At 36.3% G+C, this 23,944-nt stretch overlaps 5 protein-coding genes across 12 annotated transcripts; 3 read left to right on the forward strand and 2 right to left on the reverse strand.

The window, feature by feature from the left end:
* On the reverse strand, positions 1 to 1,111 carry LOC142540302 (dehydration-responsive element-binding protein 1D-like). Its single transcript, XM_075646337.1, has one exon. The coding sequence runs from the start codon at positions 994 to 996 to the stop codon at positions 325 to 327; it is 672 nt and encodes a 223-aa protein (XP_075502452.1). The 5' UTR covers positions 997 to 1,111; the 3' UTR covers positions 1 to 324.
* A 2,573-nt stretch (positions 1,112 to 3,684) lies between these two features.
* LOC142540303 (uncharacterized) lies at positions 3,685 to 6,816 on the forward strand. 2 transcript variants are annotated; one of them, XM_075646339.1, is made up of 8 exons: positions 3,685 to 4,147; positions 4,868 to 4,983; positions 5,064 to 5,152; positions 5,241 to 5,315; positions 5,447 to 5,548; positions 5,781 to 5,876; positions 5,994 to 6,247; positions 6,676 to 6,816. In XM_075646339.1, exons 1-8 carry the CDS (start codon positions 3,717 to 3,719, stop codon positions 6,677 to 6,679), a joined length of 1,167 nt encoding a protein of 388 aa, XP_075502454.1. In that variant the 5' UTR covers positions 3,685 to 3,716; the 3' UTR covers positions 6,680 to 6,816. The 2 variants fall into 2 exon arrangements, with proteins under 2 accessions (XP_075502454.1, XP_075502453.1); XM_075646338.1 differs by lacking the exon at positions 6,676 to 6,816 and having other exon boundaries at positions 5,994 to 6,330.
* LOC142540305 (uncharacterized) lies at positions 6,745 to 9,244 on the forward strand. The gene is made up of 4 exons (XM_075646346.1): positions 6,745 to 7,015; positions 7,811 to 8,129; positions 8,440 to 8,498; positions 8,759 to 9,244. The coding sequence occupies exons 1-4, from the start codon at positions 6,745 to 6,747 to the stop codon at positions 8,788 to 8,790; spliced, it is 681 nt and encodes a 226-aa protein (XP_075502461.1). The 3' UTR covers positions 8,791 to 9,244.
* A 527-nt stretch (positions 9,245 to 9,771) lies between these two features.
* LOC142540304 (serine/arginine-rich splicing factor RS40-like) lies at positions 9,772 to 14,152 on the forward strand. 6 transcript variants are annotated; one of them, XM_075646340.1, is made up of 6 exons: positions 9,772 to 9,909; positions 11,072 to 11,182; positions 12,484 to 12,596; positions 12,692 to 12,933; positions 13,027 to 13,566; positions 13,678 to 14,152. In XM_075646340.1, exons 2-6 carry the CDS (start codon positions 11,077 to 11,079, stop codon positions 13,718 to 13,720), a joined length of 1,044 nt encoding a protein of 347 aa, XP_075502455.1. In that variant the 5' UTR covers positions 9,772 to 9,909; positions 11,072 to 11,076; the 3' UTR covers positions 13,721 to 14,152. The 6 variants fall into 6 exon arrangements, with proteins under 6 accessions (XP_075502455.1, XP_075502460.1, XP_075502458.1 ...); XM_075646345.1 differs by having other exon boundaries at positions 9,840 to 9,909; positions 11,072 to 12,267; XM_075646343.1 differs by having other exon boundaries at positions 9,840 to 9,909; positions 11,072 to 11,878; positions 11,957 to 12,596.
* A 7,305-nt stretch (positions 14,153 to 21,457) lies between these two features.
* On the reverse strand, positions 21,458 to 23,737 carry LOC142540307 (BAG family molecular chaperone regulator 2). 2 transcript variants are annotated; one of them, XM_075646348.1, is made up of 6 exons: positions 23,469 to 23,737; positions 23,354 to 23,394; positions 22,794 to 23,079; positions 22,427 to 22,683; positions 22,186 to 22,332; positions 21,458 to 22,099 (listed from the first exon to the last, which is right to left on the reverse strand). In XM_075646348.1, the coding sequence occupies exons 3-6, from the start codon at positions 23,047 to 23,049 to the stop codon at positions 21,683 to 21,685; spliced, it is 1,077 nt and encodes a 358-aa protein (XP_075502463.1). In that variant the 5' UTR covers positions 23,050 to 23,079; positions 23,354 to 23,394; positions 23,469 to 23,737; the 3' UTR covers positions 21,458 to 21,682. The 2 variants fall into 2 exon arrangements, with proteins under 2 accessions (XP_075502463.1, XP_075502462.1); XM_075646347.1 differs by having other exon boundaries at positions 22,794 to 23,114.
* Positions 23,738 to 23,944: the final 207 nt, after the last annotated feature.

The following is a 23,944-nucleotide window of genomic DNA, read 5'->3' on the forward strand; positions in this document are numbered from 1 at the left end:
TGATAAAAACTTGGTTTTCATATTTTACATCTGAAGAAATATTTTCTCGTGAATCTCACAAAGCACACTTCTCAAACTCACTCCGATCGATTCACGTACATGGCATCAAAATTATTTAAGGATTATTTTATCGTTTTCATCATGTGAAAAGATATGAGACCCATGTGATATTTGTTGGATCTACATAAAATTTACATGATTCAATGATATATAATTAATTACATCCACACACCATAGCATACAAACAACCATTGGGTGGCCGTATGATTGATTACGTATGGTTTAGAAACACTCCTACATCGAGCACCTGGAAATGAACTTGTGCTAAATGGGATAGCTCCATAATGCCATGTCAGCACCCATCTCCATGTCATCAGCGAATCGAGGCGGAGGTAGCATCAACCCCTCAGCCATGTTGGCTAGCAATCCGGGCATCCCAAAAACCGCTTCCTCGTCCATAAAGAAGATATTTTCCGTCGCTGTGGAAATCTCAGTTGTGGCATCCTCTTCCTCCCTCTCCTGTAACTGTGGCCGGAAAGCCTCGGCCGCTTCCATTGCAGCCTTTTGGATATCCTTTGCATCCGAGGTAGCAGGGACGGGTAACTTCGACGCAGAGTCCGCAAAGTTCAAACAAGCTAACTTCCCGCGAAGCGCAATGGCCGCCACATCATGAGCACGTGCTGCCATCTCCGCCGTGGGGAATGTCCCGAGCCAAATTCTGGACTTCTTGTTAGGCTCCCGCACCTCGCAGACCCACTTTCCAGAATTCCGCCTCCTCACACCCCTGTACACCGGGTGCCTCGTCTCCCGAAATTTCTTCCTCCCGGCCCTCTTTTTCGGTGTGTTGCAAGCTAGAATCAGTTCTTCATCAGAAAAATGCGCTTTACTGCTGAGATGATCAGAAATCACTTCATCAGCAGACGTCACTGAAGATGATGCCCATGAATCTTGAGCACTAGGAAAAGGGTCTGAGTAACAACCACTGAAAACCTGCATTGTCGGAACAAGCAGTCACATAAAGTTCCAAGAAAGTCGTTTTTCAGTTGTGTAAAAGTCGAGAAGTGAGATTTCTCTTGAGTGACTTTGCATTTATCTTTAATTAAAAGGGATATATATGTATAATATTATGGATCACTGCAGAGAGATCTTTCTTTCGTGACGCGATTTTAGCACACGGTTATGTTGGTAAGGCGCCAGGCTGGGGGAGGCTTTTATATAATTCAAGAAATGGGAAATTAATAGGTGCCAAGTTGGCGAGTGGACTGAAGTACAAGTGTCCAACACGTGTCTATATGGTGATACAGCGACTTGCCAAATTGACCCATTCTTGGTCTGAAAACAGTGGAACTACTTGTTTTTCCAACACTTGCGGTTCCAGTCAATAGCAACCAAAGATAGAAAGTTCCTTTTCTAGTATACTACTATTTCTAAAAAAATATTAATAATTATAATTATTTCTCTATTCAAATATAGAAAATTCCTCTTCTAGTATATTAATACTTAAATTAAATTAAACTCCCTCTGTTACATATATTTATGTTGGATTTCATCTGTGTTTTTCTCACACACACATATATATATATATAGTTCAGTTTTATTATTTATATTATTTTTTCAAACTTTTTACGGATAAACTCATATTTATTTATAATTATTAATATGTTCATCTATTTACTAAAACATTAATTGAATAAATGATAAAATGAAAAAAAATTGTTAAATTTATTCTTCGAATAATTTTCTTAATTTATATGAATATTTCGGAACTTACGTGACAGCCGCCATTCCAACAACTGGATTGGACAGATCATATCATATAGACAGGTTTGGGAATGACGTCATCAATTCCGTACATTAATGCTCGTTTCATTACACGGTTGACAGTTAAAGTAACTGCCCAAACCTTCACACGGAAACGCGTGGTTCCCGTGTAATTCTGTCAAGGGTATTAATGGGACATCATCGTATTGTCTTTCCCTCGATATATATTACCTGCCCACCATTTTCAATCCAAATAAAGACAACAATTTTTACATGAAAATTGTTACACATGGATATTATTTAACTAAATGATTTTTGTTTGATCATAAATTTAATTTTCGTCGATTTTAACTCTTTGTTTAATCTTGGTGTTTCTTATAGATCATTTTGCCAAAAAAATTGGAAAAAAAAATCATGGATCAAATAATATATTTTCGAACTTTCACTTATTACATCCATGTAGAAAATAAAAATAAAATTGATAATTAGAGTATGCTAGCTCATTTCAAAATCATATTATAAAAAATAATCTTATATTATTGTGAAACAATCTAAAGATATAATGTTGATGTAGCTATAATATGTGATATCACATCAGTATTTTATACAAAAATAATTAAAATTTTAAAAAATCGAAAGATACATAACTATGAGTAAAATCGATTACACATATGGGCAAAAGCTTAAATAGAATAATAGAGTATCACAGATACATTTTTCCTTGATAACCAGAAAGTCACTGTGCAAAATTAAGCAAAAAAAAAAAAAAAAAACAGATAGAGATATCGCGTATCTGTTTGATTCATTTATCATGTAGTCCTGTGTACTATATTGGATTCGAATCATATTTCCTCAAATTTTGTAGGGGCCTCGTTTTTTCTTATTTCTTTTTAACAAAAATGTTCACGATAATTCCTTATAGAATAATTAAATGAAATAAAAACAACATATATTTTATATTTTATTTCTGGAATGTTTTAAACTCCAAATGATAAATTAGAATTTAAAAATATTTCAAATTTAACAGTCATAAATCCTTTTTTTCCTTCTCTTTCTTGATAGACCATCCAATCGATGTGACGTCACACGGTTTTTACGGGTTCAACTGACCCGGTATTTTCGAGTAGAAACGCGTGGGCCACGTGACAGTTAAAAATTTGGGTAGGTCCAGTGGAATTCATTATGTTCACAATATATATAGAGGCCGGACCGGGCCGGACTGGACCACTGGAATAAATCGGACAGAGTCAAATGATCCTTGAATAAAAGTATGTGTACACCTCTTTTTCTTTTTCAAGATTAAGAAAGTATATGCATTTTACATTTACACTTGACAAATATGATGATGCAGCATTCCCAACCTTGTTTACGATCTTCTTGTGTAAATAAATTAAACAATGAGATTTACAAGTAACAATTGAATGAAACAATAATATTTTGTTGTGCGATATGTAACATGTTGGTTGATTTTTTTTTATATGTATGTCTAATATCATAGTCTTACATGTATATATTCGTTAATTTTTTACGGCAAAAACTTGTATGAGAGGGTTTCATAGGTCGTATTTTGTGAGACGAATATTTTAATTAGGTCATCTATAAAAAAATATTACTTTTTACATAAATATTACTTTTTATTGTGAGTATCGGTAGGGGTGACATGTTTCAAAGATAAAAATTCATGAGACCGTCTCACAAGAGACCTACTCTTTTTTTATTATAGAAAATACTATTTTTTCGTCAATTATTTCAAATGAGAGATGAAATTGAAACGATCCCATAGGTTATTGTTATACACTATTTTGTTAGCAGCAAATCTTAATTCAAGTCTAAGTTACACAAATTTATCCTCAGAAAATTTAAAATTTGAAAAATTTCCTAGCTGATTTTTCAGAAAAAGGAAAAAAGAAAAAAGAGAAATTACATTACAGATATAACACTCCCGGGCAAAAGGAATGCCAATCACACACTACATGAACATGAAAGTTTCTACTTTTCCATTTTCAATCCGTGCCGCGTTCTCCATGAAATCCCATTTTCGAAAGCTTCATAGATTCAAGCCCATCACAATTCTTCCGTGTAAAGCCTCTATCATCCCGCCCCCACCTCCTGATTTCGACTTCAGGAACGAAATCTTGAGTCTTTCCACTGCCGTAATAGCTGAAACCCACCCGGAATTACTTGATTTGGCTCACAATGGGGCCTTGGTCATGATTAATAAAACTGAGTACGGGCCAGTTCCATCGTGGAGAAGTGGCTTCATCGAACCAGATTCCATTTGGCTCATTGGAACCACGCATACTTCCCAAGAATCTGTCTCCGATGTTGAAAGGGTTATTCGAGCTGTTAGGCCTGATAATATTGTTGTCGAGCTTTGTAGAAGCAGGCAAGTCTTGTTACTTTGTTTGGAATTGACGAGGATTTTGGTTGAAAACTTGAAATCTTGTTAAATATCGCTGCTTGTTTGACGGGGGGATTGCTATCGTGGCTCGGTCTGCCCCTTTACCCGCTGAGTACCTTTCTGCTTGCTGCATCAATTTGGCACTTCGGTTCTCTACTATGATAAAAAAAAATAGAACCTTAAGATTGATTTAGTATTTATGTTATGTTGATGAAGCAGTTTAGAGTTTGCATACTTCTTTATAACTAACTAACTATATAGATAATTAAAATTTAAATCATTGACTGCCGAATGAATTGAGATGTATGAAAATCCTTATACCTTGAATCAATCCACATTTAGATACCTAATTATTGTGAAACTAACAAAATAAAGTAGCAAGACAGTGATATATCTTTTAGACAACAGTATTTTTGGTTGTGATTAGCTTATCGTCAATTGGTTCTGAGGTGTCAACAGTTAGCAACTCGAGCTTCATTGGTATGTAATTCATTCTATGTTTATATAATTGTCCAAAATGTATAGAGGACCAACAAGAGTTTATTTGGGACATACACTTTGTGTAATATACAATTAACGTGTAATTTATCTTTGAATAGGCCTTTATATTCTACCGCATGTACTATTTAGAAGCTTAACTTTTACAGAAACAGTTTGATCATCCATATACGGCTTAACCTAAAGTGTATCAGAGGTTTTCCTCAGGGCTGGGATCATGTACACTACTGAGAACGGTGAGCTACATCAGCAACTAAAATCAAGCATGTTCTCTCTAAGTGGAACTGGCTTTTTTGGTGCTGTTGGCCGAAGCATTAACTTGGGTTTGTGCTTACACCATGGTTATTTGTATATCAGAGAATTTCTCCATTTGGAAATTTACTCCATTTCTTCAATGTTACAGGAGGTCAAACTGCTTTAGCATTACGCCTGCTCTTGGCGGCCTTCTCTTCGAAAGTATCTTCAGATATCAATCGTCCTTTTGGAGATGAGGTAAATGCTTGGAAAATTTTCAATGATAGACTTCAAAAACTTATTTCATTATGATGACTCTAAGAAGGTCTATGAGGTGTGTTTACAGTTCCGTGCAGCTCGGAAGGCTTCTGAAGAAATTGGTGCTCAATTAGTATTGGGAGATCGGCCGATTGAGATAACTGTAAGTATTTGAGCCATATAGCGCAGACCAACACGATCTACTCGACTTCATTGTGTATCCATATACGGTGTTTCTGGCTTCACTTTGATCATCACGGCTAACACATCGAGAGGGGATCGTGCCATTTTCAGCTTGAGAGGGCATGGAGCTCACTAAAGTGGAATGAGAAATTGAACTTGGTATACTCTGTCATCCGCGGAATAACATCGTCTGACGTCTCCAAGATGACAGAGGTAAAATTGTTTTTCTGAAATTTATTAGTTATTTGGAAATTGAAGTAAAGTGCCGAAAAGGAAACGAGAATGATGACAATGAGGCACAATTTTAAAACATAACTTGAAAGTTTCTGGTGTCAGCTATAGAATCTTATTCATGTTTTGTTCAGCACTCTAGAATTTCTTAAAGCCCGCACAACTTTGCGAACACTCAGATTAGCATTTTATAACGTGTTTCTTTGTACATCAGGAATCTAGCACTAGTGATGGCAGCTTTCAGCTATATGAGATGTTAAGCTTTTCATATCCATCATTATTGCCGCCTCTCATATACGAACGAGATACTGTAAGTATTCATCAATAGAAATACTCATAGAAAAAGACGACCAGTGTTTAGAATAAAACACTCACCGAATTCCCGAACTGATCTTCACCTCCTATTATTCTCACATCTTTTTCTCAGTTTCTTGCTTGGTCCCTAAAAAGGAGCAAAGCAGTTAATAAGAGTAAGAAAGTTGTGGGTGTCATTGGCAAAGGGCACGTTAACGGCGTTATATACTCACTCATATCGGATCAAGGGAACCTTCGATTCAGAGACTTAGCCGGGAAGAAGTCTTATGGGAATGGTAGCTATGGTTGGATTATCAAAATTGCCAATGACTTGTTCAGGGATACTGTCATCGCCATTCTCTTATGGCTTGCATATGAACAGATAACGTCAGTACTGTAGTAGAATACATCACATCTGTATTATAGAATTCTTTTGAACCCAAAAGCTATGTTTATCCAGAAATATTGTCCATGCTGCCTGCCGTAAAAGAATTTTTGCTTGTAATTGTTGATCACTGGAAATTTCTTGTCCAAGGGATGGGCCAACATGCTTTTTTAATTGAAGATTAGTTTTTTTTATAACGTGTGTTTTTTTTGGAGTTATTTATACACAATTTATTGTTTAAATGATATAAACAATAAAATTACTGAGTGATGTGCAATAAACAAACCTCATCAATGGTCGTAACAGATTTCACAAATTCGTTTAATGTCACTTTTTCTTTATTCTTGTTCGAATTTGCTGTTGTTCCAATGATTCTTTACCCCAAATGTCCAGAGTTGCAAGTAGTAAATCTTGATTAACTATTGCACAGTTGAGGCGATAAACATTTCAGATTCCATCGTCTCCTCCGATCATCTCCTCCACCACCAATATTATTCAGATGTCACGTTTCCTATCTAACCTTCGGGTTCAAATCGACTCAACCCAAGCCCAGTCGCCTCGATACGACAACGATCCCGCATCTGAAGCCCTATATAATGTCGATGACGGAACCTCGAAGTTGCGGCCTTCAAATAGCAGCTTAACGGAGGATCAAAATCCGCTCGTGGGAATCAAGGCCGGCTGGAAATCCTCTCGCCTTCGGGATTGTACAGGTGATTATATCAATGTTCGATCCAAACGTTATCTAATGAAACTACTCGAGAAACAAGGTACGATTACCAATTTTCAGTTTGGTGTTGTCCATTTCTCGAACCTAAAGTTTAATTGATATTTCTAGCTATATGCAACGCTCGTGTTCCATTCTGGGGTTGTGTTGATTAGCATGGACTTTTTGGGCACTATTGTTCTATTGATTACAAATTTCAGAATAATATTGTTGGTCCCAGAGATTCTGTTTAAATGTTTTTGACCTAATTGTCAGAAACGGATTTTGAATAATTGAAAACTGGATGTTTCCTTATTAGGGTTCTTACAAAAATCGAAATATCATACAGTGGGAGGCAAACATGTATTCTTTAGAGAGGCTCAATCTTTGACCTAGTTTTTATGCTAAAAACACTCGTCTTAGAATCCAAAAGATAGAAGTGTGGCTTTAATAGTTGCAGCGTTATGTTTCTTATAAAGGTTTTATATTCATGGTAACCGAACACAAAAGTGTCTTTTTTAATGTTTTTGTTCAAGTGTCTGTGCGTCAGAAAATCGTAGTTCTTGCGTAGAATTTTTTTAAGTGACTTTTAAAATATAGCCACAGTAGTTTTATTTTCAAATTTCTTAAAAGAAAAATTGAAGTGGAAGTCCTGAAATACCATGTGTGTACCATCTAAATACGCTGTTTATTTTAAAAGATTCCGTATCTTCTTGCGTATATGAGCAGATATTAAACAAGCATCCAGTCCAGCCAAAAAGTGGCTCTACAATCAGTCTCTGATATTCCAAAGCTTGGATCATGGTGTCAACGTTGCTATCTTGAACATCACGTGTTTTGCATGATTCTGAGTCTGCAGGTGATCGGAAGGTTCTGTTTGCGGATAAAGTTCTAAAGTTCACTTGCTCAGGAAAGATGAAACGTCGTATACTTATAATTACTGATTTTGCAATTTACATTCTGGATCCTGATACTGACTCGCTTAAAAGAAGAATAGCCCTGGCAGCTGTGGAGAAGCTATGCTTAAGTGAACTATGTGATAATTTCTTGGCCATTATTATTCCTACGGAGTATGATTTACTCATGGCTAGTACTAGAAAGACTGAAATAGTGGACGTCTTTGTGGAGACCACTAAGAGTGCATCTGACTATGAACTAGAGGTTTCTCTGTCTAACAGGTAAATCTGACTGAATCCTATTTAAAGCTCAGCATTTTGGTCTGTATTATGTTTAGTTTCTAACTAATTAGAAGATTGATATGTTGTAAGTCCTGCTTCTCCGACAACATCCTCCAATATCGCATGTGCATACAAACTATTGGCCACTGGGGATAAAGCAGTTAGTTTTTTTGTCACCATCTGAGCTTGGTTGTAAACTAATCGTGTTGACCACATGATTTAAATTTTCAGTTGTTGTTACATTGAAATTTTATAAGGTCTTGAACTGCCTTTTGTCCTGTGTAATCGCGAATGAATTTCAATCCTGCAGGTTTGAGTACAATGCAGCTGCGGAAATAGTCAAAGAAGTAAAATTTGAGGAAGTAGAAGGTATGACCTTGATTTTTACCTGGAGACGGAATCATGTATTTCCCTTGGCGGACCCCCAAATTTTGAGGGCAAAATTTGTTTCTTCAAGAAAATCCCTGATGGAGTTTAATTATATGTTCGGTTGAGGTTACCGAACACTTGTATTATGACCTTCCATTGTCTATGTGTTTCAGATCTTACGACTCAACTATTGCTGTTTGTTGCTTACAAGCATTCATAAGATTGTGCAAGCTTAACCTTGTCATTTTTTGTTGTCTTAGGTGGTGTCAGAACAAAAATTGTGCGAAAATGATATCCTGTTTCATGCATTTTGGGAAGTATGCCTGTATATTTTTCCAGAACGGTGCATTGAGATCGAGCATGGAGTGTTGGTTTTGTGCAGTGTAAAGTTGATTCTTTTCTCGTAGCTTCATGTTTAATGGGAATGGGATTCGTCATTTTGTATGTTTTAGACGCTTGTGGATGGAAACATACGACAATGGTCTTGTTTGTTTAAGCTAAGACCTTGGCACTTCTGAGCTTGGGCTACCAATCAGTGTGATGGAACAACATTCTTGTTCTTGTACCCGTACGGGGTTGTGTACTGTTAGTCCCTGATCACACACATCCTGAGATTTTCGAACTTCCAAGGCTGTAGAAATTTTATATTAGAATGTATTATGCCTTTGGATTAGTAAATGTTAATCCAGTCTTACCAATCATAAAGCTATGGTGTATGTAACGTATTAATAATATATATTTTTAAATTTTGGGAGAATATTATTTATTTTATTGTTTTGTGAGAGCTCAGTTGATGTATTTTAGTATTAATCTTAGAAATTAATATATTATATCATTACATTATTAATTTTAAAAAATGGGAATGATTTAAAACTCATTTTTTTTTAAATATTTAGTTTAGTATTTATTACTTAATAATCTATATTATGATTTAATTGATTGATTGAGATGCAAAATAAAATCACATTGTATCATAGCTTAATCATAAAATTAATGTACATATTATCCATAATCTAAAAATCCAAAAGAATAAAAGAAAAATCAATAATTTTAAAATAACAAAGTTTTATACTGAATAAATGATTATTCTAATTAATTACAAAAGATCTCTAAATTTTTTAATTTTAATATAATTTATAATAATTAATTATCTGAAAAATATATCATCTATAAACTAGAAAACCAAGTCATATATGCATTCAACGTGCATTCGTTTATTTCGTCTTTAAAAAAAATAAATTAAATTAAATATTTTTATGTTTTACAAACCGCTAGCCCAAGCCCCCGGGCCAGGCCCAACTATAAATATTGTTGTATCAACTAGCCCTGTCCACTTATACGACGAGCGTGAAGGATTTTATTTGTCAGATATACTCTCAATCCCTTCCTAGGGTTTTTATCAATTCCGAAGGTCAGTTCCTCTCTCTCAGATTAATTCATTTCAAAAGTTTCCCGTGACTGGATCCTTCCTGGTTTTTATCTTTGACTCCGATCTGTTGTTTTAGGATCTCGAATTTTTTAGGTTTTTTCCCTTGTTTTTCGAAAACTTGTTTCGGGTGAAATCATAATTGACGTTATTTTTCAGGCTAGTTGTTGTAATATAGGGATTTGTGTTTTCATAAAAATCTATGCATGTGCGGTCTTTGTTTTTTTGTGCTTAATGCTTGATTTGCGTTCTGTGTTTTTCGTTTTATTAATGTTTATTTATTTTTTATTTCCATGGGGAGTGGACTGTGGAGATATTTCTGTTCAATTACCTATTCACGAACTATTTGTATTTTAATGTCCTGTGAGGGACAAGGAAATCCAAACTGGTTGATGGATGTTGCTATGCTGATTAAATCCATTGTAAATTTCGTAATCGAGCTAATCCTCTGTAGAATCCCCAGTTCTCATTCTAAATAAATGGAGATTTATAATTCCGTGACTTCAAACATGTGCCCAAAATCTTGAAGTTGTTTTTAAATCAGCAAAGGTTAGAGTTTTGTGAAACGGATCTGGTTCCTTATGTTGACGGCCCACCCCTCTATGGCACATAATGGGATTTCTGGCCATGCTAAGTGATTGATTATCTTGAGATAGGACAATTAAAATGGTGGATAATGGCTCAGTGGAATATTACGCACGGGACTAAAATTAATGACAAAAATGTTTTCTTCTTTCATGTACTTGCATATATGATATTATAAGTTACTCTTCGTGTATTCTCGTATCTGTTTGCATTGCATGATTTGTTTTATAAATAAAATAGCTGTATGAATGAGGTAACAAGATGCCATTGATCCAACAGAAATCAACAATTAACTGAGTGACTGGTGATTGCTTTCTGGGGTATTGATTTGTTAGGCAGAGTGGCGGACACTTGAAGACTTTGAGTTGTATGTGGTATTTCTTTGAGAGCCTTACAAGTTGCCTTGCTTGAGTTAATTGGCAATTTGTGTTGAAAATAGCTAGAAAAGTTTTGATTTACCGGAAAATGGAATTCAATGCTTTCAATTTAGTGGTTTGGTGTTTGATTTTGCATTAATGTGTTTTTACATTATGAATTGAGGTCTTACAGTTTTTACATTCAGGTGACATGAGGTCAATTTTCTGTGGAAATTTCGAGTATGACGCACGACAGTCTGATCTTGAAAGACTCTTTAGAAGATATGGAAAAGTTGATAGGGTTGATATGAAGTCTGGTAAGTATGAGTCGGTGGGTTGATGCATGTAAAAGTTAGGAATGCGGGTTGGTTGTAGTTGGAATGCATGATCAGTTTTCCATTTTATTAATATGAATGAAGTAATACTGGTATAAAAAATAAGATCTTTTCATTCTTCTTGCCTGCGATTGTGACTTCTTTATTTATCCTGTTATAATTATGTGTGAATAATTTCCCTTTATTTTGAGACGGAAGATTTACTGTCTACTGGGCTTGAGTCCTGTGGTTTGTATGTAACACTGTTATGCTACTATTGTTCTGGAAGTTGTTCATCTGGTGGAGACTGGTTTATTTATTGCGTGAGAAACTTATCAAACTAGTTAGACTTCACGAGAGGTGAAAATGGTTGGAATTTTGAGCTCGCTGCTTACTGAAACACTATTTCGGTATCAATAATCCTCAAAGGGGCAGGTATGGTTGAGTTAATGTGTAATTAAACCTCTATTTAGATTATGTACATGTGTAGGTTACAGTTCATGATAGCAATGATGATAAGAAAGTTTTAGCGTGAACCTTCGACCTCTCCCCCTGAGGAGACTAAGAAGTTAAAAGAGGCAGTGCTAACAGTTTATGGAAGATCCAAGTGCAGATTGGCGCTGTTTCAGCAGAGTGTATACTGAAACGTGGTTATTGGCACTGAATTGTTTCCTTGTAAAAGTTTAACTGGTTGTCAATGTATGTTAAAAAAGAGAAAAGAAAAGTTTATGTCGTTAAAGTGTGAGACCCCCATACTCAACTAATTCTTTGGCGCAGGATTTCAATGCAATTTCCATACGATTACGACTTCCACATCTCATTTCCTGGTGGTAACAAGAAACCTCATCTAATTTCCTAGAAGAGCCCTCTGATCATCCATGGCATCATCATCACACGTTTTCCCAAGTCATTCTTGCCTTCATTCTGCACGATATTTGCCCTTCCTTCACTTGCCCATGTTACACATGCAGTCCTCGGAGCTGAGGCAGCGAAAAAATTGGAGAAAAGGCACTCATTTTTACATTATTTGTTATGAGACATCCACATCTGGATATTGTCCATTGACATTGCTTAGATCACTAGCCAAGGTCTGTTACTATTCAACTGATCGGTAGCTTCAGGATAGACAAGACTGATCTTTACTAATATTATCGAGTGAAAGGGTAGCTTGTTTGCTAGTTTCTGGACAAAGTATTTTAATATAGGACTATTCACTTATGAGGGAATTTTATTTTTGGATATATTATTTTAATGTAAAAGCACTAGTATACTAAACATGGATGTTTTTCCTTTAATTTTATCAGGTTTTGCTTTTGTTTACATGGAGGATGACAGAGATGCAGAGGATGCCATACGTGCACTTGACCGAATTGAATTTGGTAGAAAGGGGAGGAAACTCCGTGTTGAGTGGACCAAGGTAACGTAACCATGTGAGATTCTCTTGTTGCCATAGCATGCTAACCATTCTAATTTGAATGATTGTTATCGGTCCAAGCTTTTGTTTTGATGCAGCAAGAACGAGACCGGAGTATCAGGCGACCTGAGGCCTCCAGAAAACCATCATCTAATTCAAGACCCTCAAAGACCCTATTCGTCATCAACTTTGACCCATATCATACCAGAACAAGGGATTTGGAAAAACATTTTGATCCTTACGGGAAAATTCTGAACGTAAGGATCAGGAAAAATTTTGCCTTTATTCAGTATGAATCTCTCGATGATGCAATTAAAGCATTGGATGCTACTAATTTAAGGTAAATGATGCTCTGCCAGAGGTTGTTTGCTCTAGTGCTCGGAGTTGATGTTAACATTGCCTAATACTCAATTATTTTTTATTTTCAACACAGTAAACTGTTGGATCGAGTCATAACTGTTGAGTTTGCTATCAAGGATGATGATGCTAGGCGAAATGATTATAGTCCAGATCGACCCCGTGACAGATCACCTGCAAGAGGCTATGACCGGATGCGATCTTCCAGTCCCAGAAGGGAAAGGGGAAGCCCTGACTATGGACACAATAATGGACGTAGCCCAAGTCCACGTCGTCGAGAGCTAGCAAGTCCTAAGTATGATCTTAGGTCTAGTCAGAGCCCCAGCCACAAAGATACCGAGCCTAAATATGGTCGTGGCCTCAGCACTAGTCCCAGGAATGAAAGAAACTCCCGTTACAATGACAAACACAACCCAGTTCCTCTGAGAGACAGGTCTGACGATGTTATGGTGCGCAGCCCCAGTCCTGGGAAAAGAGCAACTCCAGATTATGGTCAGGGTTCGAGCCCAAGTCCTCCTAGAGGGCAAAGACAGAGAGTTGGCCTTGATGATTTTGATTGTGAGCAGAAACCTGCTTACAGTGATGGAGAAAGCCCTCCACAAGATCAATATGGGAGGTATGACCCTTTTAATGTTTCACCCGTTAGTTTCTGTATCCAGCTACTTTTTAACTGATATTTTATCTATCAAGTCAATAATTCCTAATCTAACCAATTTCTATGATCCAGTCGATCCCCTGTGGTGAGAGGGAGATCTCGATCTCGGTCTTGATCGCAGACATCAGCTAAGATATGGTAACCTGGTCCATTGAACTTCACTTCATGGACTTTTCAACCAGATATGCTGATGAAGCCCAGCTGTTATTTTTGTTAAGTTCATGACTTCATGTTAAGACTTGCTCTCTGATCTTTGCACCGCGGCTCTAGAATGGTCGTTTCTTTCGTTAAGATACTATTTGGTTATGTAACTGTAATCTTTGTTGGCTTAACTATATCAGTGTTATTTTTTTTGGGCTCAAAATTACTTATTTGGTGTTTGTTTTGGATGCAAGGAAGAAATTTCATTATCCACCCCAACAATTTGTGATATAATTTCTCTACTTGCTCTCTACGAGTTCATCCATGTACACTCGTGGCCTTCTCCGGCTTGTAAGGATATAACGTGTTCTGGTAAAATTATATGAAGTAATTTTATGTTTTTTTTTTACAATGCTGTAGCGATTCTTTCCAAATTTTTTTAAAAATGGCATCGTATTATTTAATGTTGTGGATTTCACGATTTGAATGATATATAATAATTTATTGTGCTAAGCACGGAACGATGCTTTTAAGTTGGTCGGTCATATTGGAACATTGAGACTTGTAAGAAAGTAGACTTGATTATGGACATAATGTATGTTTTAATATGGTTCTTCTAAAAATGATTCTTGTTAAGAGTATTTTTACTCAACGTTGTTGAATTGTCAGACTTTTGTTATTACGTTCGAGTTTCTTTTTTAAAACAAAAGATTAAGATATTGATCATGATCACATTTTAAGATTTCGTGTATCTACAGTTATTCGCAACTTTGGCACGATCACGTGCCTAGCACGCCCCGCAAAATTTCGTGACAAACAAGTTTGCATGCTCAGTGGGACCAAATGCCTCCAAAGCGTACTGAGAAGAATGAGGGAATTCCTCCATCACAGGGGAAAGTTCATCGCTCACAGGAAGAACTGTTGAAAGACTTGTTCACCAGTTCGAGGAAGAGACTATGAAGGAAGGAATTGATGTTTCTGGTGTTGGCGGGCCTTCGCTGAACTTTATGTTGGCTATGGAGAAAAATATCCGCTGTGATCTCAAAGAAATGACTCAAACTTTCTCTACTGTTATGATGGAATTTGTGGCAGAAGTGAAGGAATGGAGGAAGTCTGCAAAAGGAGAGGCTGTTACACCAGAAAATGCTGAACTCCAAGAAACTGACGTTAAATTGCTAAAAGATCAAGGCCAAGGATCAGGGATTTCTCAAGCAGGTGAAAATCGTCGCTTGGGGTAAACACGAATTCCTGAATCTGCCAAGGGAGGGAGATACACTCCTCCGCACAAAAGGGATGAGAAATTGGGGTTGAAATTCCAAAACTGCAGCAACAGCAAACAAATGGCTAGTAACGTGTTCTCTGTGACGTCTCCTAACTTACATCCATGGGTGTATGTTGATGGGGGAATGCGTGGATATTCAGCGCCAGGTTCGGGGAATAACACTCGGGGGGCAATCTATCCTCCTCACCATTTAAGACAAACTCCAGCGTTGGATTTTGAGATGGTACGTGATGTGATTCAGGAGTTGTATGGCCCAGGAGTGAGGCCAATCAACCGACCAGAATTCCACAAATCGTATCCTGATATTGTGGATCATGAAAACCCTTACCCAAGAGGATACCGCATTCCAGACTTCACGTTATACTCCGGGGAAGACGGTCAATCCAGCGTGGAACATGTGGCCAGGTTTACAATTCAGTGTGGGGAATTGGCAAATTTGGAGAGCTTTTTTAATTACAAGTTACGTTTGTTCCCCAATTCCCTGACCAGTACTGCTTTCACATGGTATGCAACATGGCACGATATGGAACGTAAATTCCATACAAAATTCTTCCGGACAGTACCTGAGATTAGTATAGCGGAACTGTCAAGGGTGGTCCAAAACCCGGGGGAATCTGCCAATGATTTCATTTGTAAGTTCAAGAAGGTGAGGAGCAAATGCCGAGTTTTCCTCCCTGAATCAGAATACGTGAAGATGGCACAGCGAGGACTCGATTTTGAACTTAGAAAGAAGTTCCAAGGGATGGAATTCCGTGGTTTTTATGAACTTGCTGCCAAGGTATCAGAGTATGAGGAATTGTTACGAGAGGAGAGTCATAAAAGAAAGTCTACAGTGGGCTCTTATTTCCAGGAAGTGGAGGAAGTTGCATTGGTAGAAGTAGCGAACTCCGGATCACGGATTGTCCCTTTCTTGAAACGCAAAAGTGAAGAACTTTCCAAGAAAAACATTCCTCCAGTGCAAACACCCTATACTTTTGATGCATCAAAGATGGGGGAAATTTTCGATCACTTGGTGAAGGAGAAGTTTATAACATTCCCCTCAGACCACAAGCTGCCCACTAGAGAGGAATTGAAAGGAATAGATTACTGTAAGTACCACAATTCCTTCAACCATAATACTAATACTTGTTGGGCTTTCAAGAATGTCTTGCAGGAAAGAATCAACAAGGGTATCCTGAAATTCTCCGAGAAAAAGGAAGCAATGTTAGTGGATGAAGATCCTTTTTCCCCGATAGCCAATGTGAACATGAGCAGTACTGATTTGCGCTTCTTGATCAATGAGAGGAGAAGGAGTGGAAACAGGGACATGTCCATTAGGCCAGGAATTACTATAAAGAAGTGTTGGGTGCCTCGAAAAATGATGTTTGAGGTTAGGGAGAAGAAAACAGAAACTTTTCATGGAAAAGGCCGCTGTCACAGTGGAGATTATATGTATTATAGTGGGAGGAATATGAGGTACAGTAGGGGATCCATGGCCAAAAGGCCGGAGAACCAGCACCTCGGAAAGGTTTCATTTCATGGGTCAATGAATGGCGAGGGAAGGAGTGACCGACAGTCATTCCAGAAGCTAATACAGAGGCCACCACCTCTAGACACCGATAATAGATATGAAAGAAAATCTCATTTTGTTATTCCTCCCAGAGCAATCCCCAATGGTGTATGGAAACGGGTGGAGCATCCAAAGTTCCCAAAAACGCTTTCTCGGACCCAAAAACGACGTTTGTTGAGAGAAAAAGCTGTTGAGCGCAGATCTAAGGTGGAGGAATCATTCAAAGAAAAGAAAATATTTGAGGAGGAATATGGAGGTAGCAAGGAAGAAGAGTTACAAATGGAGGATTTAATTTTAGCTCCGGCTCAGATGAAAGATCGACAGCTGGAGACGGATGTTTTATAGATGGAATAGATGAGAAGTATTGTACAAAGTAGGCTGGATAGCCACTTTGGCTAATTTTGAGATATTGACTCGTAGAAAGTTTATGTAATATGCGAGGAATAGGCTTTTAAGCCATTCCCCGCTGAACTTGTTTGCAAATAGTGATGGAGCATTGTGAATAAATAAAATCATTGCTCATGAAATCCGATGTAGTTGATGTATTTTGAGAGGAATATTTGTTGTGTTGGTTGGCCAAATTGATGAAAAGTGAAGTTCGTTTATGGCATATCTCGAAACCTTGAGGGGTATTGTTAGAAAAATATTGTTTAACAGTTGGTTGGTAACAAGCAGTGTTGACCCGCCATGTTTGCATCAATGTTAAAGAAAACAGGCTTTTTGCCGTTTGTTTAGTTTTAGAAAATTTTGGCAGAGTTTCCCTTGTAAATGTGAAATGCCAAAATCCAAATGGATGAAAACAAATCTCAAGCAGCATGTATATGGTAATAACAACATATTTCCCAAATAAAGTTTGGCTTTCGAGCCACTTTCCAGAGTTACAAATCAGAAGGACAGCCGCCAAATTATGACAAACAAAAGAGACAGTAGAAATCAGAATAAAAATGAGAATCATCTCGAGTCTGCGCAAAGGTAATAATAGCAAAAGCTCAAGGAATATCCAATATGAACAAATCCCTCCCATTTGGAATGACAATGTGTTCGAACTTGTTCAGCCTCCTTCAGTGTGTATTCCCATTGTTGGTCTTGAAGCTTCCAAGCTGTATCAATGGTTCTGAACACGTGGACCTAGAATCTTGGAAAGCTGAAATAGGGGAATGACTGTAGGAAAATCAAGACTTGGATTGATACCATGTTGGAATCTTCAGCAGAATTAGGGACAAAGATGATCTTAACAGCCAAAGGAATATCAGAGTTGGCTCGATGGATTTGCGCTAGGAGAAGGAGGATCACTAACCATTCCTGCAAGTAAAGAAAAATAAATCAACACACTTGTGTAAAGTGGCCAAAAGATCATCCTCAGTTGACAACCAAGTAATGGCTTTTGAACAAGTGACATCAAACAAACAAGATATTGGTTCTCTTTGAAGTGAAGTCGAGATCAAGGCAAGTAGATACCTTGTATACTTGAATGAAGGTACATGAAAATAAATGCAGACAAGTTCTCTAGACAACAACAAAAAGCATAAGGCGCAATGATCACATAGAATGGCCAACAAAGATCGTGGAAGATCGAAAGCTCAGACAATGTATCAAACACCTTGAGTGCATGATCAAGAAAGCAGGTGAAGTCCTAAAGCATTTGTGTCATGAAGAAATAGAAAAAATGTAGAAATCTACCTGCTCTTTTGAGATGAAATGGCTTAATGCAAAGGAGTTTGAGGGTGGAAATTTACTTGAAAGTTGAATGGTGTCCACGTGACTCCACGATCCGGTGGCAAATATCGAATAATTGATAACTGTGAAGTGAGAACACGATGAGGGAATCAAAGTTTGTTTATGTGAAGGCCAAATTTTGAGGATTGATGTGGGTTTGTGCTTGTCTATTTGAAGGAAGAATGAAAGGAGTATAAATTAAGAATTTCACGTTAGGGATTGTTATTAAAGAATTCTGAAGGATGCCGTGACATAGAATGTGGTCTTCATATCAAGTTTTGAATATGGGCCCCAAGTTTTGAATATGGGCCAAAGTGGGCTAAACATATAATTAGCCAAATTGGCCCAAATTGGCTACGGGGGGCAATTGTTGTGCCTAATATTTCAGAAGCCCAAAACAAATTCAACAGATGAAAGCCAATTGTTATGTCCAGAACTCAAAGAAGCCCAAAATTCGGCCCAAGTGAAATTGCAGTTGGCCCAATGAATCAACGTGATATCAGTTGCTGTCAGTGCCCGACGTGGAAGAACGTGGTGTGATGGGGGAAGGGAAAACTGCTGTGCGGAATGTAACAAAAGCAAAAAGAATAATCAGAAAGAGGTCCCCGACAAATCAACACAACAAATCTACAGCAAAGCTCTGCAGAATTCCTCTCAATAGTTCATCTTTTTCCAATTTCTAATATTTTAGTTCCTTGAGATTTTTACATATTCCTTCAACTTTCTTGTGATAATGTCGTTCAAATTCATAACAGCGTAATTAAATTTGATGTTGTTCATGGATTCTTCCTGTAATTTTGTCTTATTCATCATTTTGTGTGTGCGTTTTTGAGCCATTTCGAAGGAGTTAGAACTTACGACCGAATCGAGACTCACAACGCTTGGTAAACGGAGTTAGATCATTCACAACTTTGGCACGATCACGTGCCTAGCACGCCCCGCAAAATTTCGTGACAAACACATATGTTTTTTTATTTTTTTACTCAAATTAAAACTAAATTCTATTGAAAACATAAATTATATTAAAAATTTTGCATTGATTATATCAATCGGTTTAATTAAAAACAGTATAAATAAATTTAAAATACAAATGATTGCAATGTTAAGTATCACTCATTAGGTAAATCATTCAAAAATAAATTGTTCTATTTTAAGTAATTTCTGCTCAAATTACTTACTAAAAAAATATAATATTTAATTAGTTTATTTAATTTTTCTAAAAATAAAATTGGTTGAGTGTTAGAAGTTATCATTACAACAAAGTTTTCCAATAAACATTAATTTACCATTTAATGATCATAAATTTTTTTATCTCGAATACATATTATTTCAAAATTACTTTAATTTGAAAGAATTAATGCGTTGTAATTTTCTTCCAAAATCATATGTATATTGTATATCTTGAATTGTCTTCTTAAAAATTCAAATAAGAGAGCACAAAAAAATTAAAAAGATAGATTCAAAAGAGTTTCAAATTGACATTAAATTACTCCCAATAAACATGTATATTACCATCAATAATCAAAAATTTTTGACACTCAATGCATGCAATTCGAGATCTCCATAATTTGAAATAGTTAATGTATGATATAATTCTGTCAAAAGCATCAAATATATAATTATTGTCCCTTGGAATGTCTTATTTGAATTTAAAATTATAAATAATGCAATATTGCATATTATATTAGAAACCAATTTTATTCTATTGATCTTACTAAATTTATCTATTCCAAAATAGAATTTTGAAATGACTCCTCTTTTCAGCATCATATATGAGTTGAATCATTTCAAGATATAATGTTCGTTTGAATTTAGATTTGTTCGTTGTTATGAACTACATACATATGGAAACAACGAGAACAACAAGACACTTTAAAATATGTCTTTCATAATCGAGAAGTAAAAAATATTATTCATCTATTTGTACAAAATTTTAATTATTACGTATTACTAATGTGATAATTTTCTTCTATATTACAAAGTTCACGGATACATGATAGTATAAAATTTTTCGTAATGGAAATGATTAAACCAATTCTAAAGAAAGTAAGCATCTTATTAGAAGACACCTTATAAAATTTATTGACATTGTTTTGGAATAAACATAATAAATGTTAATTAAATAACTTTTCTGATTTATACATAATTTACTTATGATCATGTGTTTCATTTTTCTTTCGGAATAATAGACTGTTGTGTATATTATGAAGAGATTTTGTAAATAAAATCACAACCTATTTAGATAAAGATATTGATGAAACAATTATTGTTATCATTCAAATGTGTCAAACACGTGTCATGTCACAAAATTCTTTGTGAATGTAGATTTAGACGAAATTACTGAATTTTTTAAAAAATATTTCTCATTAATTTTATTGAATATGATTTAAAAATATTTTTTTATCACATGTTAAAAAATAATAAGATATAGCTTCTCAAAAATTAAAGAATTAAATATGTATTAAGATCGGTGGTCGACATCAATACAATAAACACGTTAAGCATCATGTCATTGCCTTAGGCTAACACAATCTAAAATTTTGAGTTATGATAGTGATTATTAGCCAAAAAAATTAATCGACATGCGTAGAATTTAATAAAGTTTTTTAAAATTACCGAAAAATAGTTTTTATTTTTATTTTTTATAATTATATTATTTTTTCAATTTAAATATTTATTCATTTTCACTAATTTTTAATAATATTATCGCATCAGGTGAAATACTAGTTATGTACTAAATAATTGAGGGCTGTGGTGTGTATCACTCGACCCTTAAAGGGTGCCTGCCCTCTTCGGACCACATGCAGCTTTCAATTTCCATTCTGTTTGGTTGAGAGAATTAATTAAAACAAGACCACACAAAATATGGAAACTCCTTATGTAGGGAAAACTAGACCAACAAAATTCATTCTATTTTTATAAAACTCAAATCAAATGAAGGATAACTATATTTTTAACTCTACATTGATATTCTAGTTTCCGATTCTTGGTCCTTCCGAATCCCTAATTTTTAACTCTACATTGACTTTAGGAGTGGATCCGAGCCAGGCCGAAGGAAACAGTCGCCTCTCCCTCAATGCATAACTAAGCCAAATGAGTAACAGTGGGAAGCCATATTCAAAACTTAAGCTTATATGCATTGTTTTTTTTATAGGTATTGAAAGTGAGAACAATACAGTAGCGGTAGAGATTATTGTATAACATCAAGCAATTCAATAGTAGCCCCATTTATTTCTTCAAGTGAATGACATAAAAAGTGGTGGGTGCTAGCAAAACTGTAAATACAGGAACAAAAAAATGGAGAATGGACATGAAACAAACTCAGAAAACGAACCCAAAATGCACAAAATCCACACTAGGAACATGTACTTTGTTGTCCTTCAACCTGGTTAAAGCAAGTCCCATGTAAAACTAGGTTGTACCGGATGAAATGTATTTTTCCCTGTTGTATGGGTACCAGGAGTCGGTGCTGGGGTAGAGTCAAAAGTTTCCCACTGTGTGGTGATCACGACAGCTGATGTAGAACTCGACTGTCTGGAAGGTTGATCCTGAATATGCTTGGGTGAATCTGTCAAAGAACTACCGAAGGAATGCCTTGGTTGCTGCGGTTGAACGGGGGATGTTACATTACCTTTTGAATTCATAAGCGGTTGAAATGGTGAAGCTGTGTGTCCATTTGCATACTTCTGCTGCTGAGGCTGATTTTGTTGGGTGGGTGTTACAACGTGGTTTCCATTGCTGACGGTTGCTGAATTTTTTAACTTCAATACATCAAGAATCTCAACATACTTTTGCACTCTCCTCACCTTCAAATCAACCGCAAATGCGTTAACGATTTTTCATCACACATTCAGGAAAAACATTTTCTGTTTTAAATCAAATTCGATTATACCTGTATTTTCCTCTGTAATTTGACTTCTCCATCAGCAACAATGCCATCCAATTTAAGCAACTGATTCATCAACAACTCGATCAGGTCTACTACATCTTTTTCAACCACTTTCCCATCTTTAGAAACTACAGTTTCAAGCGCCGACACCTACTCAAAGACACGACACGATGAAAACCTTCATTCAGAGACACAATTAGTTAAACCAATAGATCGTTGAGAGATTAGAGAATGAAAGAACAACCTTCCCAGCAAGCCTATCAACCTCCATGCTGATTTCTGATACTGATTTTGCAGCCTTTTCCATTTTAGCAGTCTTTCTCATCTCTAGGTATCGTTTCTCTTGGCTAATAGCATCCTCAACAAGAACTATTTTGGATTTGTCCTTCACTCCTACACTGTCAAGAAATGTATTTGAATCCCTTTCTTTATCCTTGTAAAACAGCTTTTGATCTTGGTGGTGCAATCCGGTTGGCCCGGCCAGCATCTTCTTCAATTCTCCTACACTCCCATCAAATAAATACAATCCATTAATGGCAAACTAAACCATAGAGACGATTCCGTGAAAAAAAAAAGAGAAAAAGATGATTGAATAAATCGTTGACAATTACCAAAGCTGGCCTGAGAGTTGATATGAATTTCATGGTATACCGACCCATATTTGACGCGCACGCGAATTGGAGGTGGAGGGACGTGGCTTTGGTCTGCTTCGGTCCGCTTCTGAACCAACATTCCGCCGGGCCTAAGCTCCCATGGTTTCTCACCGGCTTCACCACGGCCTCCTCGGCCAAAACTAACACCACCGCCATCGCCCAAACCACCGCTAATTTGCGGCAACCCATTACTCTTAGTCCTCATCCGCATCATTTTGGATTTGCCAAGTTATATTTCCGCTAGCTGACGGTTGAAATTTAAAGAGAACTTCACCTCACCTTTGAGCAGATCAAAGCATTAACTACAATCTGATCTACAGTTAATTTGTACACATCCCCTCCCAGGAAACGAGACAAAATCCGAAAACTCCCACAAAACTAACAGCTTAATTTTCACGAAAATTACACGAGTCAACAATATAGCCACGCGTCTGTGCACGAAAATCTTTTTATCTATAAATCTAACCACTGCAACAGTAAATGTATCCAACGAAAAGCCAAAAGAATTAAAGTCAAACCCGTGAATCTTGAACGGCGAAATGTGTCTCCGGTGGTGTGCCTGTCGGATGAAGGGATTTTAATTATGTAGGTTCCCACTAAATTTCAGTCAATAAAAATCTTCGGATCTCTTACATTAAAAGAAACAAAGAATTCTGGAACGTAGGATGAATCGGATGAGCGAGAAATCTGCCAAGAATATCGAGGCCGCGAATCTTGAAACTACGGTAAACCCGCCAGATTCAAACAAGAAATCCGATGTTCTGTACAGAAAACTTAAAACGACAAAATTTGATGCTCTCCCTCTCTTATTGGCTGTGAATTGCGGAGAAGGGGAGGGGGACAGAGGCAACTATGAAAATATTAGGTATAAACAAAATATGTATACATTCTTCAAGTTCAACACACTCCATTAAGCAGAGATTTAATCATCATTTATACTAAATATCTACATTTATACTAAAATTTTATTATTATATAATTAAACATAAAATAATTTATAATTTATAATCATCATCATATTTATTTAATTTTCTAACATTTTGATCAACTTCGGCCAAAAAGAATTGAATATGTCTCTTGTGAGACGTTTCTCACTAATCTTTATCTGT

The sequence above is a fragment of the Primulina tabacum genome, chromosome 3, assembly GCF_025594145.1.
Source record: "Primulina tabacum isolate GXHZ01 chromosome 3, ASM2559414v2, whole genome shotgun sequence".
NCBI classification, from domain to species: Eukaryota; Viridiplantae; Streptophyta; class Magnoliopsida; order Lamiales; family Gesneriaceae; genus Primulina; species Primulina tabacum.

What these genes read in the sequence shown, in the direction of transcription:
- LOC142540302 (XM_075646337.1), bottom strand. Translation starts at nt 996, where the DNA reads ATGCAGGTTTTCAGTGGTTGTTACTCAGACCCTTTTCCTAGTGCTCAA.
- LOC142540303 (XM_075646338.1), top strand. Translation starts at nt 3,717, where the DNA reads ATGCCAATCACACACTACATGAACATGAAAGTTTCTACTTTTCCATTT. An exon ending in ATCGTCCTTTTGGAGATGAG is followed by an intron (nt 5,153 to 5,240) that starts GTAAATGCTTGG and finishes GTGTGTTTACAG; the next exon opens with TTCCGTGCAGCTCGGAAGGC. An exon ending in TCATATACGAACGAGATACT is followed by an intron (nt 5,877 to 5,993) that starts GTAAGTATTCAT and finishes TCTTTTTCTCAG; the next exon opens with TTTCTTGCTTGGTCCCTAAA.
- LOC142540305 (XM_075646346.1), top strand. Translation starts at nt 6,745, where the DNA reads ATGTCACGTTTCCTATCTAACCTTCGGGTTCAAATCGACTCAACCCAA. An exon ending in GAGGTTTCTCTGTCTAACAG is followed by an intron (nt 8,130 to 8,439) that starts GTAAATCTGACT and finishes TCAATCCTGCAG; the next exon opens with GTTTGAGTACAATGCAGCTG. An exon ending in AAAATTTGAGGAAGTAGAAG is followed by an intron (nt 8,499 to 8,758) that starts GTATGACCTTGA and finishes TTGTTGTCTTAG; the next exon opens with GTGGTGTCAGAACAAAAATT.
- LOC142540304 (XM_075646340.1), top strand. Translation starts at nt 11,077, where the DNA reads ATGAGGTCAATTTTCTGTGGAAATTTCGAGTATGACGCACGACAGTCT. An exon ending in TAGGGTTGATATGAAGTCTG is followed by an intron (nt 11,183 to 12,483) that starts GTAAGTATGAGT and finishes TAATTTTATCAG; the next exon opens with GTTTTGCTTTTGTTTACATG. An exon ending in TCCGTGTTGAGTGGACCAAG is followed by an intron (nt 12,597 to 12,691) that starts GTAACGTAACCA and finishes GTTTTGATGCAG; the next exon opens with CAAGAACGAGACCGGAGTAT.
- LOC142540307 (XM_075646348.1), bottom strand. Translation starts at nt 23,049, where the DNA reads ATGATGCGGATGAGGACTAAGAGTAATGGGTTGCCGCAAATTAGCGGT. An exon ending in TTGATAGGCTTGCTGGGAAG is followed by an intron (nt 22,333 to 22,426) that starts GTTGTTCTTTCA and finishes GTCTTTGAGTAG; the next exon opens with GTGTCGGCGCTTGAAACTGT. An exon ending in AATTACAGAGGAAAATACAG is followed by an intron (nt 22,100 to 22,185) that starts GTATAATCGAAT and finishes GTTGATTTGAAG; the next exon opens with GTGAGGAGAGTGCAAAAGTA.